Source organism: Mesoplodon densirostris, chromosome 12 (assembly GCF_025265405.1).
Source record: "Mesoplodon densirostris isolate mMesDen1 chromosome 12, mMesDen1 primary haplotype, whole genome shotgun sequence".
In the NCBI taxonomy this organism is placed as follows: Eukaryota; Metazoa; Chordata; class Mammalia; order Artiodactyla; family Ziphiidae; genus Mesoplodon; species Mesoplodon densirostris.
Window position 1 is genome coordinate 67,930,557 of NC_082672.1, and position 17,456 is coordinate 67,948,012.

Sequence of the window (17,456 nt, forward strand, 5' to 3'; positions counted from 1 at the left end):
GTAAACCTAACAGAAAAGTACAAATCCAATGTAAAAAACAGTAAGTGGGATAGAAAGCTATCAAAACAGTTCGGCAGTATCTAATAAATTTTAAATTGTGTGTGTTCTTTGACCTAGGAATTCCATGTTTTCTTGTACAAATGCTAATAAGGGCCCAAGATAATAAATATGTGTATAATGGAGTGTGTTTATACAAGGATGCTCACTACAGCATTATTTATACTGGTGAAAATTATGAATTATTTAAATTATTCATGCAGAACGATACTATAATTAAACACAATGAGATAGGTTTATAAGTGACAACATGGAAATATATCTAGGAGACATTTTTTAACTTAAATAAAAAAGCAGATGGCAAAACAGTTTGTCAAGCATAATCCCTTTTTGTTGAAGAAGATGTGGGAGGCCGGTATTGGTATACCCCATCTATATTTCTAAGTATCTGTTGGTGTACTTACGGATAAAAGTATGTGCCAGAACATCACCAGTGGTATTTACTCTTTCTGTTTTGCCTAGAAATTTTTTTTTTTTTTGCGGTACACGGGCCCCTCACTGTTGTGGCCTCTCCTGTTGCAACGGAGCACAGGCTCCGGATGCGCAGGCTCAGCGGCCATGGCTCACGGGCCCAGCCGCTCCGCGGCATGTGGGATCCTCCCGGACCGGGGCACGAACCTGTGTCCCCTGCATCGGCAGGCGGACTCTCAACCACTGCGCCACCAGGGAAGCCCTTGCTTAGAAATTTTTAAGTGAGATTTTATTACTTTTGTATCTTAAAAAAAAGAACTTTAAAAATTCAGCTATAATGAAACATAACAATGTGAATCTTTTGCCCCAAATATAGTGTAGATTATGTAGGAATATATAGTTTAAGGAAAAGTGAAGAAAATTACATTCACTGGCGAGGGATAAATTAGGAGTTTGGGATTAACAGACACACATTACTGTATATAAAATAGGTAAACAATAAGGACCGACTGTATACCACAGGGAACTGTAATAAATATCTTGTAATAACCTACAATGGAAAAGAATCTGAAAAAGTGTGTTTGTATGTGTATATAACTGAATCACTTTGCTGTACACCTGAAACTAACACAACATTGTAAATCAACTATACTTCAATAAAAAAATAAAATAAAAAGGAAGGTAGTAGGGGGAAAAATTACATTCACAGTTGGGTAATGTCTATGAGAGATCAAAGTGACAAAACAGATATTAAATTTATGGGCAATGTAATAAGACTGATGAATTTTCTTTTACCCTACAGAGAATGCATATTGCATAGTCTTTTTTAATATGTATGGATTAAAAAAAAAATTCAGGGAAATTCCCTGGCGGTCCAGTGGTTAGGACTCTGTGTTTCCACTGCAGGTGGCCCAGGTTCAATCCCTGGTCGGGAGACTAAGATCCCACAAGCTGCCCGGCTTGGCAAAAAAACAAACAAACAATTCTCATGGAGAAAACCTCAACAAAATTCTATATTCTCTAACAAAAAATGTAATAAAACCAGAAATTAATTACAGAAATGTTAAAGCAAGTCACAAATTATGTGTATTTTCTCTCCCCAGAGATAATTTTATACCATTAATCTTGGCATTTATATATTCTATTTAGAGCTGAATAAACATTAGTAATGTTACAGTGTGCATTTATGTTTCTATAATGCTTTTTGATATAGGCAGAAGATACATTTCAGAAGGGTCAAGAAAAGGATAAAGAGGATCCTGACTCAAAATCAGACATTAAGGGCGAGGATAATGCCATTGAGATGTCAGAAGACTTTGATGGGAAAATGCATGATGGGGAGCTTGAAGAACAAGGTTTGAGATGATCTGTCACTTCATTCTTATTCTTGAAAAATAAATATTTTATACAGGAAATTACATATTTCTAATAAGGAGCCTATTATACTCTTTTGGAACAAGTTGGTTACTCTGCATAACTGCAGGTGGAAACCTCAGTGTATGCCTGTGCCATCCCCACCTCCGGTCAGAAGTCTCTAGTCCATTTTGGAGATTCTGCTCTTGAGTAAGCGGAGACGCTGACTGATGTTCTGGCTGCCTCGTGCGCCAGATCATTGACTTCGTAGTGTCCTTCAGGGATATCTAGAAGAGCAAGGAGATGATCCCTAGCAGAGCTTGGCTCTCAGCTCAAGTTAAATTGTTCTGGGGAGGTTGTTTTTTAATATATATATTTTTCTGATTACAAAATTAGTAGACATTTGTTGTAGATGATTTGGAACAAAAATGCAGAAACCAAATCGATACCCTTTAGGCCTACCACCCAAATCACTTAATCAGTTTTGGGTTATTTCCATTTCTTGCATGTATATATATGGATGCAGAGAGACCATAAGTGGTTCTATAGTCTGCTTTTTTCATTTAACTTATGAACATTACATGTCATTGAAAATTATTTGATAATAAGACTTCTTACAGCACATTATCATCTGTTGTGTTTGAACCACAATTCAACTGTTGCCCTCAATTTCTGTCCAAAGTTTAATCTGAAATACAGTGTCTTACTTTAAGTGAATGCCTTGCAGAGATGATACCTGACCTCAGAGTAGAAGAATGTATGCATGCCTAAGTAGCGTTTAAGGGTATAACCTTTGTCAAAGTAGACCTTGAACGAAGACAAAGGCAAGAAAATTCTGGTTAATTGAGCTAGACACATGATTTGAGATGTTGGGTAAAATCATTGACATGGAGTATGTTGGAGACAGGGAGGAGCCTTGGGAATTTCGTAGTCCCGCCTCATCATTTCCCAGGTAAGAAAGCAAAACCCAGTGAGGTTGCTGAAGTCCCATAATGAACACTCTCCCAGCACCAGAACTAGACATCCTGACAGCTCTTCCACCACCCTCCTCACAGTCTGTCGACATAACACGTCACAGACCTCCTTCCTCCTCCAAACAGACTGCAAAACACAGTAGGACTACTTCAGGAGATCTAAAGCATCTCCTCTAGGGTGTTCTGTAGAAACAGGCAGTAAATCCCAGGTCGGACCCTTGCCCTGCCCTTACCTCTCCTGCATACACAGAACAGATCAATTTGGGGATCTGCCGAACTAAGCTCAGCGCCTTCTTCCCTTTCAGAAGAGGATGATGAGAAATCAGATAGTGAGGGTGGAGACCTGGATAAACAGATGGGCGATCTGAATGGTGAGGAAGCTGACAAACTAGATGAGAGGCTTTGGGGTGATGATGACGGTGAGGAAGATGAGGAGGAAGAAGACAGTAAAACTGAAGAAACAGGACCAGGAATGGATGAGGTAATTAAAAGATTCCCTCCATCACATAGTCCCTGGGTTGAGAGGAGGCAGTCTTCCTCCCAAATACTACTCCCTGCTGTTCACTGCTCGTCCTTTTCTGGCTTGGTTTTTCTTCTTCTGTTTCTTCCATCTCTGTTTCTTCTTTTTCCTCTGCTATCTAGGTTATCATTTGTCTTTATGGCTAAAAGAGTAGCCTGACCGGCATGTTCACGACAACTCCCCACCCCTGCTGTTCACACACCTGCCCTCACTGCTGCCATCCGGGCAGACCTGCACGTTCCCTCCAGGATGACATATGCCCTGTCGGCTGGATGTTTCCATAGGGTTGGCCCAATATGTGTCTAAGAGCTGCGTTAGGTAGGGTCACCCTATGTGAAAGCAGTTGTTCAGATTGAGAGCGAGGATTTTTGTGTTTTTTCTTCCTCTGGTATTTAGGAAGATCCTGAACTTGTTGCTAAAGATGACAACTTGGATGCTGGGAAGTCAAGCAGAGATAAAACCCAGCAAGATAAGAAGGAAGAAAAGGAAGAAGCAGAAGCTGATGATGGGCAAGGCCAAGATAAAATTAATGAACAAATAGATGAGGTAATGAGGATTCAGAACCAACCTGCTCTCCTGACTCAAGGCCAGGGCCACTGCAACGCACAGCTCCTGAGGTGTCTCAAGACATTTTTTTCCTGCTTATCATTTGCTTTCCCATTGCCTCATAAGGGAATGTGTAACAGAGCCTCTTAACCGGACATAAAATATCTAACTATGGGTTACCGATGAGGTGGTCTTCATGCTGTTTGGACTCGTGCTGTAGTTTGGAAGCTAAAACCTGTGGTCCTTTTCTGTATTTCTTCCCATAAACTTCCGTGTCCTGTTTGAGATTAAGTAACGCAGCACCTCTTATCAGTGGAGAATGTGCACTGAAAGTGAAACTTGAAATTCCAACATGAAAATTCAAAAAATATTGGTAAAATTCTAATGTGTACTGGTAATTTTAGGGAAGAGACACTGTATTCTCTCAGCATAACTACAGTTGACCCTTGAGCAATGTAGGCGTTGGGGGCACTGACCATCTGCAGGGTTGGAAATCTGTGTGTAACTTTACAGCTGGCCCTCTACATCCGCGGGTCCCACCAGCCACGGATCTGTGTGGCACTATAGCACGTATTTATTGAAAAAAACGTGCATAAGTGGTCCACGTAGGTGGACCCACACGGTTCAGACCTGTGTTGTTCAAGAGTCAACTGTGTTTTGAGCTGATTATATGTGAATGCTACACTTTTTTTTTTTTTTTTTTTTTTTTTTTTTTTGCGGTGCGCGGGCCTCTCACCGCTGTAGCCTCTCCCGCTGCGGAGCACAGGCTCCTGACACGCAGGCTCAGCGGCCACGGCCCACAGGCCCAGCCGCTCCACGGCATGTGGGATCCTCCCGGACCAGGGCACGAACCCGTGTCCCCTGCATCGGCAGGCGGACTCTCCACCACTGCGCCACCAGGGAAGCCCCTGAATGCTACACTTTTTAAAAGTTCATTTTTATTTATTTTTTCCTGTTCTCTCCGTTGTCCAAAGAGGGAATATGATGAGAACGAGGTGGACCCTTACCATGGCCATCAGGAAAAGCTGCCCGAACCTGAGGCCTTGGACCTTCCAGATGACTTGGACCTAGACAGTGAAGACAAGGATGGTGATGGGGACACAGACAGCGAAGACGGAGAAGGTGTGTCTTTCGAAACCTAAAGAGCCCGTTGGAAGTCATTGAAACTGAGCAGTAACAGATTTCTCTTCAGGCCAGTGTCATGGCCAGGTCATTATCGTGTCTGGTCAGCACAATTCCAGTTTGATAAAATGCCTCGCCTTTTCTTTTTTTTTTTTTTGTTTTTTTTTTTTGCGGTACGCGGGCCTCTCACTGTTGTGGCCTCCCCCGTTGCGGAGCACAGGCTCCGGACGCGCAGGCTCAGCGGCCATGGCTCACGGGCCCAGCCGCTCCGCAGCATATGGGATCCTCCCAGACCGGGGCACGAACCCGTATCCCCTGCATCGGCAGGCGGACTCTCAACCACTTGCGCCACCAGGGAGGCCCATGCCTCGCCTTTTCTTTGTTTCTCCTCTAGGTAGGCCTGAAGCTTGTACACCAGCAGGTCTCTGTCACTCCTGTCGTCTCCTGTCCTGTGTTTCAGTGCTGCTGCCCCAGGCAGTGCTGTCACACACGGCCCCACCGCCCCACAGTGCCACCATGTGCCCCGTCTCAAGGGTTGATGTAAACTCCGTGCAGTCCAGGTAGAGCCAGGCCTCTCATGGAGCCCAGTCACAGCTTTCCTGGGAAAGTTGTTGATTGTTGTGCATATGTTGTGTGTTTAGTCTGAAATATGAAATCACCATGGGGAGTGAGATGGAATAATCCCGAAAGAAATCACTTGGCATGGCAGTACTTCAGCGCCTCTGTCACCCACTGTTCAACCCGAGTGTGACTCCTTAGGGGTGCTGTCTAGTATCGGAAGCTTGTGTACGCGGTGCCGCTGAAATAGAGAGCCCCCGTCGTGGTGGGCAACCAGATGAAAGGTGGCGCCAGCGAGGCTCTGCTTCTTAGTGCATCAGTTACATATGTAGAAAGCTATTAAAAACACTGTATTGGAAAAAAAAGAGCAAGTTACAAAAGAATTAATGAGAGGTACCATTTAGGTGGAAATGTAATACAAGAACCAGTACTATATATTGTTTATGGATACATCAAATATACGAACACATAGAAAGGAATAATATACAGTAACTTCAGGTTATGAGCTCTGAGGAAGTAGGAAGGACAAAGGCATCCAGAATCCAGACAGCTGTGTCCAGAACCATTTATTTCTTAAAAATGAGTGACAAGTTTGATAGACTTGTGGTAACACATTAACATCTGTTAAATCTAGGAGGTGAGTATATGGCTCAAATTTAAATGCATTTCTCACGTTTAAGGTATTTGGTAATTCGTGCTTAGAACAGTCTTCGCTCTGTGAATCTCTAGTTTACTTTTTTTTAATAAGTTTATTTTATTTTTATTTTTTGGCTGTGTTGGGTCTTTGTTGCTGTGCGTGGGCTTTCTCTGGTTGCGGTGAGCGGGGGCTGCTCTTCGTTGCAGTACACAGGCTTCTCATTGCAGTCGCTTCTCTTGTTGCAGAGCACAGGCTCTAGGCACATGGGCTTCAGGAGTTGTGGCACGTGGGCTCAGTAGTTGTGGCTCGCAGGCTCTAAAGCGCAGGCTCAGTAGTTGTGGTGCACGGGCTTAGTTGCTCTGCAGCATGTGGGATCTTCCCAGACCAGGGCTCAAACCTGTGTCCCCTGCATTGGCAGGCGCCACCCGGGAAGCCCTCTAGTTTACTTTTTAAATGTAATATAAGCTGCTGCTTCTAAGGCATTTCCATTAACTTATAATTTTGGAATCTTACTTCAACCTTAAATTCAACAACCAAGCATAAAATTAAAATCCACTGAGAATCTAATAAGCCATTTGCCCTAGAAAAATATCCAGGCTCGTTTTAAGCTACTGAGTATATAAACTAAGAAGCAATTACTATTAAAATTTTTTTTAAGTTTTATACAGTTCTTTCCATTTACAGTTACTACAAAATATTGGCTCTATTCCCCATGTTGTATAATACATCCTTGAGCCTGTCTTACACTTGATAGTTTCTACTTCCCACTCTCCCACCCCCAATACACATGCACACACCCCCGCAGACACACACACACAGACACACAGACACACACAGGTAACCACTAGTTCTCTCTGTGAATCTGAAGAAGCAATTATTTTAAAGAATTATTTGCTAACAAAATAACTGATTTCTGAAGTGCCCAAAGTATAGACAAGCTCTTTTAAATAAACAAAATGTTTAAATAAGATGGTTCCCATTTGAATATATGTTGTATTTTCTGTGTATGGTAAAGAATGATGTCTACCAATTATTCCCAGTGATAACTGAAAATTAGACTGGCATTTCCTATCTGTTCTAAAATACTCCTATTGTTGTGGTGGCTTTTAGGACTTTTTAGTGGATTACTTATTCTTTAATGAAATGCACCATCTAAACAGTTGTATGCAATATGTAAGTACGGTTTAGAGCAGACGTAGGCAAAATTTTTCTGTGACGGGTCGGTCAGATAATAAACGTACAGTCTTTGCAGGTCATAAGCTGCAACAGAGTTGCAAATACTTAGTTCTGCTCTTATAGTGTGAAAGCAGCCGTAGGTAATACAGAATGGATGGGGTAAACACATAGGTAAATGGTTGGTGCAGCTGTGTTCCTATAAAACTTGTGGAGAAATTTGCAGAAATATGTGGATGGCCAGATTTGGCCCAAGGACCATAGTTTGCCAACTCCTGGTTCGAGAATAATAATAAGACACTTGTGTAACTACATCCCATCTTAAGAAATCACATTGTTTGGTTTTTAAATTCTGTGTTCCTTCTTTTGGTTTCATCTGTCCAGAAGAGAATCCTTTGGAAATTAAAGAGAAACCAATGGATACTGTAGAAGCAGGTCATGAAGCCGAAGACATAAACGAAGAGACTGAGGCTGACCAGAATGAAGGCCAGGGTCAGCACGAGCCTGAGGGAGGCTCCAGTGAAGATGACCAGGAGGAAGGGGAGGAAGAGATGGACACAGGAGCTGCCAACCAAGACAACGATGTTGCCCAGCATCCTGAAGAGAACGCAGAGGAGGAGCAGCAGTCTTTGGAGGACAAGGACGCCAGTGAGGAAAGTGCAGAGAAGGACGTCCCTGTTGACCAAGGTCTCCAGCCTCAGGTATCATGGCGGGTCTGGCTTGTCTTCGATTAAAAATGATGATGATGAGAAAAAATTACCTTCTTCCCACTGGAATCTCTCTTAGGCTACTTTGCCGAGCAGGTTTATGTTTCTGTTTAAGACCCGCTTTGGCCGATCCCCTCCCTGCAGACTCCCCTTGGTGAGGGGGGCCCCCCACCTCATCTTCTTCCTCCAGAGCAGTTAATGCTGTGTTTGATTTCCCTGCAGATGCAGGAAAAAGAGGAAGAAGGGGAGAACTCTGACACGGAGCAGCAGGTGCCAGAGGCTACGGAGAGGAAAGAGCACGACTCCTGCGGTCAGACGGGCTTGGAGAGCGAGCAGAGCGAGCATGCCGTGGAGCTGGCGGGGGCCGCGCCCGAGAAGGAGCAGGGGAAGGAGGTGAAGGGCCCTCTCTGCCTCGCCCGCTGCCCCTTGGGAGGGCCTCTTCTCCCTGTCCGAAACCAAGTTCTGTTTAGCAGTAGTTGGTTCGTGTGTGATGTTTATCTGTGGTTGACATCTAACATATCATCTCCCGTTCATTAAGAAAGTGGTCGTACACCTAATTTTATATGCCCCCTGGAACAAATCCCAGAATACTTTTACACACTTTATTTAAGTGATGTGCTCAATGAGAAAAAGTTACTAGAGTGTAGTTCTCTGTGGGAGAACCAAGTTCAAATTATATTTTAGAAAGCTCCTAAGGAAAGAAGGGTTGACTTGAGACTTCATGCAGTGGTATGGCTCTAGTATGTAGTAGGGCTTCCCTTTTCCTCGCTGTTCACCAGGCTTCTAAACATTAATTTCAAATGGAAAGTACCTCTTCATTCCTTGACATAGGGTGAGGTGTCTTTTGTGGCCCAGTTGGGGCACTGGCAGCCTGGAAGGAGCCCTGGAAGTTGGAGGGCCTGCTACTCAGAGGTTTCTCTGGACAACTCCCTTGGCCTCTCTGCACCCCTACTTTCTCAGCAATAATTACAACGGTTTATATTTCTCATCCCCCTTCCAAACCGTTTACTGAGCACCCATTAGGTGCTGAGCACTTCATTACTTTAGCAAGTCTTCATCATGGCCTTATAAGATAGATATTATTGTTCTTTGTATGTTCTCCATTTTATTTTTTATTTTATTTTATTATTTTTTTTTTTTGGTACGTGGGCCTCTCACTGTTGTGGCCTCTCCCGTTGCGGAGCACAGGCTCGCTCCGGACACGCAGGCTCATCGGCCATGGCTCACGGGCCCAACCTCTCCACGGCATGTGGGATCTTCCCAGACTGGGGCACAAACCCGTGTCCCCTGCATCGGCAGGCGGACTCTCAACCACTGCGCCACCAGGGAAGTCCCTATTTTTTATTTTTTAATAACATTTTTCTTTTTCTTTTCTTTTATTTAGTTTTGGCTGTGTTGGGTCTTCGTTGCTGTGCACGGGCTTTCTCTAGTTGCAGCGAGCGGGGGCTACTTTTCGTTGTGCGCATGCTTCTCATTGCAGTGGCTTCTCTTGTTGTAGAGTTGTGGCACATGGGCTCAGTAGTTGTGGCTCTTGGGCTCTAGAGAGTAGGCTCAGTAGTTGTGGCGCACGAGCTTAGTTGCTCCGCGGCATGTGGGATCTTCCTGTACCAGGGATCGAACCCATGTCCTCTGCATTGGCAGGCGGATTCTTAACCACTGCCCCACCAGGGAAGTCCCTATGTTCTCCATTTTATATCCGAGTTAAATAAGCCCCAGTGAAGTTAAATGACAATCTCCAGAGTACTCAGCTGGTTGGTGATGAAGCCTGGTTTCAAATCGAGGCCTGTCCCACCTTCAGAGTAAGCCATTACCTCCCGCAGAGAAGGAACTAACGAAGTCCCGCAAGAGGGTAACAGACTCAGGTCTAGATGCTCTCGTTTCTGCCCACAGGCCAAGCCTTAGTCATGGGTGAGTTCCAGAGCAGACAGGCAGGTATGGTCACAGTTGTCCCTTGGGGTCCAAGAAGGATTGATTCCAAGACACCCCTGGATACCCAAATCCGAGGCTGCTCAAGTCCCTTATGTAAACTGGCGCAGTACAGTGGGCCCTCCGTGTCCCCGGATATAGAGTGCCAACTGCATGTGACTGTGAGATGAGAATGGTGAGAGGAGTTGTGCACAGTGCAGTCGATAACCAGATGCTTGCACAGCTTCCTCCACCTCATTCTTTGTGGCTTGGATTTCACAGGAACACGGCAGTGGAGCTGCGGATGCAAACCAGGCAGAAGGCCATGAATCCAACTTCATCGCCCGGTTGGCCTCTCAGGAAAACACCAGGAAAAACACACAGGTCTCTATCACTCTCTCTATCACCCTTCACCTAAACTTAGGTGAAGGCTGCATGTAAACTGATGTTCTAAATGTAATGGTTTAAAAAAACTACCAAATTCCCCGCCTTCGCTGTCTCACCATGATGTCAGCCTTGGCGAGCAGACCAGGACTGTGGGGCTTTCCCAGCTGGGGCTTCTTCCCTATGTGGGGACAGACAGACACACACACACACAGACACACGCACACAGAGACACAGACATGCGTGCACACACACACAGACGCGCACACGCACGCACGCGCACACACCCTTATCCTGTTAAGTTCTTATTATGGAGCCTAAAAACCAGGTGTTCTATGTTGTTGCCAAGGACTAACCAGTCTTACTCTGTTCACTGTCCATTCTCTTTTTTGTTTTATTTTTAAATTTTTTAAAATTTAATTAGATTTATTTATTTTGGCTGCACTGCATGGCTTGCAGGATCTTATTTCCCCAACTAGGGATTGAACCCAGGCCCCAGCCGTGAAAGCGACGAGTCCTAACCACTGGACTGGCAGGGAATTCCCTCTTTTGTGTTTTAAAGATAAGGTTTTTTAAAATGGGGTATTATTCATGCATGTGATACAAAATTAATATATAGAAACCAGTCCCCTAAAAAGCTTCCATTTTATTCCTGTCCCCAAGCCACCCAAGGGACTATGCTCAGAGCATATTGGTGCTGCCAGTCTTGTCTTCTTTCTAAGAGACTTTCTGCATATGTAGTATAGGTATGGATGTTTGTGTGTGTGCACCTCCCTGTGTGAGAGTGTTTCTTTGCCTCTTTGCCTTGTTTCAGGTAGAGAAGTATATCATAGAGATTGCTCTGTATATGTATTTAGAGATCTTCCTATTAACAGCTTCACTGAAATCCACTCTTGTATGGTACACCTGGTTAACTTAATCAGCCCCCTGAGGGTAAACATTATGATTATTTTTACTCTTTTTGCCATTACAGACAAGGTTCTGATGAATTTCCTCATATTTCCCACAGAGTTTTAAGAGGAAACCTGGGCAGGCCGACAACGAACGTTCCATGGGTGACCACAATGAGCGTGTGCACAAGAGGCTGAGGACTGTGGACACGGACAAACACACTGAGCAGGGCCCAGCCCAGTCCCAGGCCCTGGCCGAGGATGCAGAAGCATTTGAGCACATTAAACAGGGTAGCGAGCCCTATGATGTACAGACCTACGGTACGATTCAGGGAAGGCTTCTCCTTTGCTCCTTGAGCTCTGTGAGCGCTTATGCTGTGTGCCCGCCAGGTGTTCTTACAAGTCATCTTAGGAGGGAGGGGAAATGGCTTTTTAAACTAGTTTCCTTCTAATTAGATGTGCAGAAATACAATTTGTTTTGGATATAAAGATATCTGTAGCCAAGTGCAGGGTTTCAGTGCTCAGGGTTCTGGGTCTGGTGTAAGCCTTTTAAATATCTTTGGTAATGGTTGGCCGTATCCAAACCCAGCACTGATCTCAGGGATTCTGAGTAGTGGACATTTCTTCATAATCACCCAGCAATGGTAGGAGCTGTGAACTTGAAATATGTGTTTCAAGAAAGGAGAGAGGACTTGCCTGGTTGGCACAGTGGTTGAGAATCTGCCTGCCAACGCAGGGGCACGGGTTCGAGGCCTGGTCCGGGAAGATCCCACATGCCACGGAGCAACTAAGCCTTACCGTGCACCACAACTACTGAGCCTGCGCTCTAGAGCCCGCGAGCCACAACTACTGAAGCCCGTGTGCCTAGAGCCTGTGCTCCGCAACAAGAGAAGCCACCACAGTGAGAAGCACATGCACCATTACAAAGAGTAGTCCCCGCTCACCACAACTAGAGGAAGCCCGCACGCAGCAATGAAGACCCAGCGCAGCCATAAATAAACAAACAAGGAGAAAAAAGATCTCAGCATAGAAAGGGAGTAGTCAGTCGTCACTCAGTCTCCGCTTCAAGTTCTCCTGGTAACTTGTCACTGTTTCATTCCTAACATGCAAGCTGGTGTTGCTAATGTGTACTATGAGGATGGTACAACAAGACTGCTCTGCTGTGGATTACTGTTTTCTCTCCCTGTCCCCACTTTGAAGAAAAATGAAGCAATACCAGTGATGGCTGCCATGCATGGAGCTTTTACCTTGTGCCCAGCACCGTTATGAGCCTTTGCGGCATGACCATGGAGTTCCTCTAACAGTCTTTACCAGCTAGGATTTCTCCATTTTATAGATCAGCACACTGAGGCCGAAGATGTTTAAGAACTGGTCCAAGATCACGATGCTGGGATTCCCATGCTGATCTTTCTGTGCCCCGTATTGTTATACTTTATCACTACAGTTTTTCCACCCGTAACTTGGCAATGAGGATGGTTCCATTAGCTGCTCTGAGTCACGTGCCTGGCGTGTTTATTCTGGTTCAGCCTCTGGCCATAGCAATAAAAACCCAGCTAAACATCCAACTCTATGGTCACATGTATAGTTACATTGTATCCTTGAAGCTTCTGGCCGGGGGGCGTGGTGGGGAGTGTTAAGCACTTACATCAGTAGGTCACAGACAAGCCAAGTACTGTGTCCAAGCCACATAACCAGTCAGTGGCAGAATCTTGGAAACTACGAATGACCAAAAGCACACCCACTTGGGATGGCTTTGTCTGCAGAGAGCTGACTTTTTCATGTGTGTGCACTTTGTTGGCAGATGTGGCTAGCACGGAGCAGCAGCAGTCTGCAAAGGACCCCAGCGAGGCTTGGGAAGAGGAGGAGACAGAGGACGCCTCCGTGGGCACAGGGGAGCAGGAGGAGCTCTGCGCAGTAGACATGGAGCAGCTGGAGTCAGAGGAGGCCAGGTCGGGGCGCACAGCCGGGCCAGGTGAGTCCTGCAGTGAGCACACCCTCCTGCCTAAGCTCTCTGACTCACAGAAGTCATTTCTCTGGTGCTGCAGTCACGCTTAGTCAGTTCTTTCCCCATCCTAACCCATGGCTTAGAGATTCATTTGCCCATAATGATTTCCCTGTACATATTTCATTTGGGAGTAGGAAGGTAGAAGGTGTTACAGGACGCTGTCCTTCACGGACACCCTTGAAACTTGAGTTGCAGACAGAATCCCAGCAGTCTTTATTATTTTTTTATCTTATTTATTTTTAAAATTTATTTATTTATTTTTGGATGCATTGGGTCTTCGTTACTGTGCACGGGCTTTCTCTAGTTGTAGCAAGCGGGGGCTACTCTTTCGTTGTGGTGCGCAGGCTTCTCACTGCGGTGGCTTCTCTTGTTGCGGAGCACGGGCTCTAGAGCGCAGGCTCAGTAGTTGTGGCGCACAGGCTTAGTTGCTCCGCGGCATGTGGGGTCTTCCCAGACCAGGGCTCGAACCCGTGTCTCCTGCATTGGCAGGCGGATTCTTAACCACTGCACCACCAGCAAAGCCCAACCCAGCGGTCTTTTTTAAATATGTAGAAGAAAACAGAATAGTACACATACTCTAGTATGACCAGAAGATATATTCTTTTTTTTTCCATTTCTTATTTATTTATTTATTTATTTGGTTGCACCGGGTCTTAGTTGTGGCAGGTGGGCTCCTTAGTTGCGGCTCACTGGCTCCTTAGTTGTGGCACGCATCTGGGATCGAGTTCCTTGACCGGGGGTTGAACCCGGGCCCCCTGCACTGGGAACGCAGAGTCTTATCCACTGTGCCAGCAAGGAAGTCCCCCAGAAGATATATTCTTGAGTATTAGAGAAACAATATTTTTAATTATATGAATATATACTATATTTAAACATTTTATTTAAAGAAATAGGGGAAATGCATGTGAGAAAGTAACAAAACTTCTTACATACAGTTCCATTTCATAGCTGACCAAGTGCTATTACAAGGCTGTTTTTTTTTTTTTTTTAATTCATTCAACACATGAAAAAATAGCTTTATCAGCAATGGTATAAGTGCAAATTCAAAAGAACTTGCTAAATTCAAAAACTTTTCCTTCTGCTTTCGTCTTCTTAGGGGCGTTAGAACTGCTGACTGCCCAGCTGTTACAGGACAGTGGGAAAGGCATAGCTCTGTGATTAGACCTTCCTAGATTCAAATCCAGACTTTCTCTTACTTACTTACTTTATAGGTTGAGGCAAATTATTTGTCTTCTTTGTCTCAGCTTCCTCATCTATAAAATGGAGTGATGATGTTATTTTACTTTTTGGTTCTGTCAGAGTTCTGCATGCACATAGTTTATTTATTTGCATGAACATAGTTTAATGGATCACACGGTTCTGTGAGGCTTGTCAGGGTAAAACAGTCTCCCCCAACTTCCACCTCCCAGAACAGCCGCCTTCCACATCAGGGTGAGGAGAGGGGGAAGTTGAGGGAGTGAGAATTGGCAGACTGTGTCAGAGAGAAAGGACACGTGCAGCCGAGGTGTTAATGTGCCGGGGAGTGAATGAGTGAAGTCTGAGTAATTGTTAGGATTGACACGTGACTGTGAAGGCTGAGTCTTCATGTTGACATTGTGGTGTGAGAACAGGCTTTGAAGAGATGGAGATGGAGACCCAAACTGTTAACACAGAGGAAGACCAAGACCCCAGGACAGACACACCCCACAGGGAGACAGAGAATGAGAAACCAGAGAGAAGCCGAGATTCGACCATTCATACAGCCCATCAGTTCCTTGTGGACACGATTTTCCAGGTACTAAAACTTTCACAAATTACTACTTCAATAAGTTGACAAAACGTAATTATAAGTTGCTTTTAAACAGCTTAAGACATGTTTGTCTTAAAAACTTTATATAGCATCTGGTTTTGGGGTATCATATCCTTATCAGTCTTTTAAGGAGTACTGTTGGTACGACGTGTTCTCTGAGCAGATAACACACGTCTAATAGTTAATCCCAGGGTCACCGTGGGTGGTCTGTGTCCTGACTTGGCCACGATGGTGGGTCTTGTCCTCGGACCTCTGGCTCTCACATCTCCTCCTCTCACATCCACCAGCCTTGTGTGAGGAGCCTGCAGGACAGTTAAGTTTATGTTGGTTAAGTAGGAAGAATCGTTGGCTTAATGCCTGCATTTAGGAAGAGCCAATTAACTGAGTTGTTTTCCCTAATTCTTTGACTTAATTATAGTCTAGATTAATTAAAGAATATTTCCATTATTGATATCTTCCTGGGTACTTTGTTTTACTGGGATGGATTTATTAAATGTTAAAATTTCCTTTATCTATTTTGCCTCTACATAATGGGAAGGAGAAGAATGGTTGTCTGGCGTCTTAATTGTGCCATTAAATTTGCTCAAGTTTTGCATCTCAGGGGGAGTTCATACTGCAGGGAATAAGGCAACCAGGTATAGTGAGTTGGTGATTCCAACCTGGGCCTCCTCTATCTGTGGCTTTTCCCTCTTAGCCCTTCTTAAAAGATGCCAATGAACTAAGACAGGAGCTGGAGAGACAGCTGAAAACATGGCAGCCACACGAATCTGGAAACCCAGAAGAAGTAAGTCACTGGTCTTTTTATAAAATATCTTGACTTTTGTTTTTTAAGGTACAGGAAATCCAATTACTTTGGTCAAAGCGACCGAGTATATGGAGAATATAATTATAATTCTGAAGCCTACATCTGTGCATTGTTTTCTGCCTGCTTTGCCACTAGATCTGTAGCTTAATTAAAACAGAGAAACTGGTGTGTTTAATTCTTTAGCTTCCATTGCTCAATCTGTAATGGACGTAATAGACGTGACAGTGGTTGAAACATGGGGCAAAAGTCTATACTGTGTCACTCTCTGAATAGGCCACCGGGAACACTGCCAGCTGATATGGCAGTGTAGATTAACCAGGTGTTTCCTTTTCAATGACCTTGCATCCTAAATTTACTAATATTTACTAAATATACATATTTTAATTTTGTATCTCTTACCATTATTCTCACCACATGTATGTATTGACTGTTCTGCCATAATTGGCAAAAAAAAAAAAAAAACTAACCATGGAGCTTTATATTCAGGAAATAAGCACACTGCTGAGTGTTACTTGAGAGGTTTGCACTCGTCACTTTTGTTTTTGAAACATGAGCCTGAGAGACCATGATTAAGTGGCTGGATCTCCTGGCACCAAAATTACCCATCACAGCTCCCTCTCCATATGAAGGGTGCACGTTATATACTCCTCATAGGTGATGTGAATGAGGCATTGATTTGGTCATGAATTCCAGTATTTTATTACCTTGCTTTCTCATTGGAACTGCGAGTTGTGGCTTTGGTGGAAGAGGAGACATTTTATTTATTTACTTTTAATTTATTTATTATTTTTAAATTTTATTTATTTATGGCTGCATTGGGTCTTCGTTGCTGGGCGTGGGCTTTCTCTAGTTGCAGCGAGCAGGGGCTACTCTTTGTTGCAGTGCGCGGGCTTCTCATTGTGGTGGCTTCTCTTGTTGAGGAGCACGGGCTGTAGGCACACGGGCTTCAGTAGTTGTGGCTCTCGGGCTCAGTAGTTGTGGCTTGCGGGCTCTAGAGCGCAGGCTCAGTAGCTGTGGCGCACGGGCTTAGTTGCTCCGTGGCAAGTGGGATCTTCCCGGACCAGGGCTCGAACCCGTGTCCCCAGCACTGGCAGGCGGACGCTTAACCACTGCGCCACCAGGGAAGCCCAGGAGGAGACATTTTAAACCGGGTGAATCAGATAGCAGCTTGACAAGAGAAGCAGGTTGTTTTCTCCCGCTTTGCTTCAGGCCTTCATCTTGCTGTAAGGACTTTGGTTGGCTCCAGCCTTCTAAGGGTAACTTACATGTTGTTGCTGTTGTCACAGGAGAAGGCAGCAGTGGAGATGTGGCAGAGTTACCTGGTCTTAACGGCACCTCTTTCACAACAGCTGTGTGAGCAGCTTCGTCTCATATTAGAGCCTACCCAGGCTGCCAAACTGAAGTAAGTCTTCTCCATTGGATGCACTCATGGTGCCCTGGAAAGGTGGCAGTGTCACCTTTTCTGCTGAGCTTATTAGCACGTAACAGCTATGGTGCTGGCGTCTAGGTTGCCACTTGTGCTGCACGGGCTCTAGTATGGCGTTCCTCACCTTGTTGCCATTTTATCATCTCTACCACAGAAGTTTCTGTGAAGTTCAGTATGAATGCACTTTCTGTGAC

At 44.7% G+C, this 17,456-nt stretch overlaps 1 protein-coding gene across 2 annotated transcripts in view; it reads left to right on the forward strand.

Annotated features, from left to right (window-relative positions):
• Window positions 1-17,456, forward strand: part of MDN1 (midasin AAA ATPase 1) — a 160,891-nt gene that overhangs the window by 135,231 nt on the left and 8,204 nt on the right. For both annotated transcript variants that reach the window (XM_060114594.1, XM_060114595.1), the window contains exons 85-96: window positions 1,682-1,823; window positions 3,101-3,276; window positions 3,712-3,861; window positions 4,836-4,983; window positions 7,736-8,052; window positions 8,281-8,451; window positions 10,246-10,347; window positions 11,357-11,558; window positions 13,039-13,209; window positions 14,853-15,016; window positions 15,726-15,815; window positions 17,123-17,238. In XM_060114594.1, coding sequence (XP_059970577.1) covers window positions 1,682-1,823; window positions 3,101-3,276; window positions 3,712-3,861; window positions 4,836-4,983; window positions 7,736-8,052; window positions 8,281-8,451; window positions 10,246-10,347; window positions 11,357-11,558; window positions 13,039-13,209; window positions 14,853-15,016; window positions 15,726-15,815; window positions 17,123-17,238 — 1,949 coding nt within the window. The remainder of the gene's footprint in view (window positions 1-1,681; window positions 1,824-3,100; window positions 3,277-3,711; window positions 3,862-4,835; window positions 4,984-7,735; window positions 8,053-8,280; window positions 8,452-10,245; window positions 10,348-11,356; window positions 11,559-13,038; window positions 13,210-14,852; window positions 15,017-15,725; window positions 15,816-17,122; window positions 17,239-17,456) is intronic.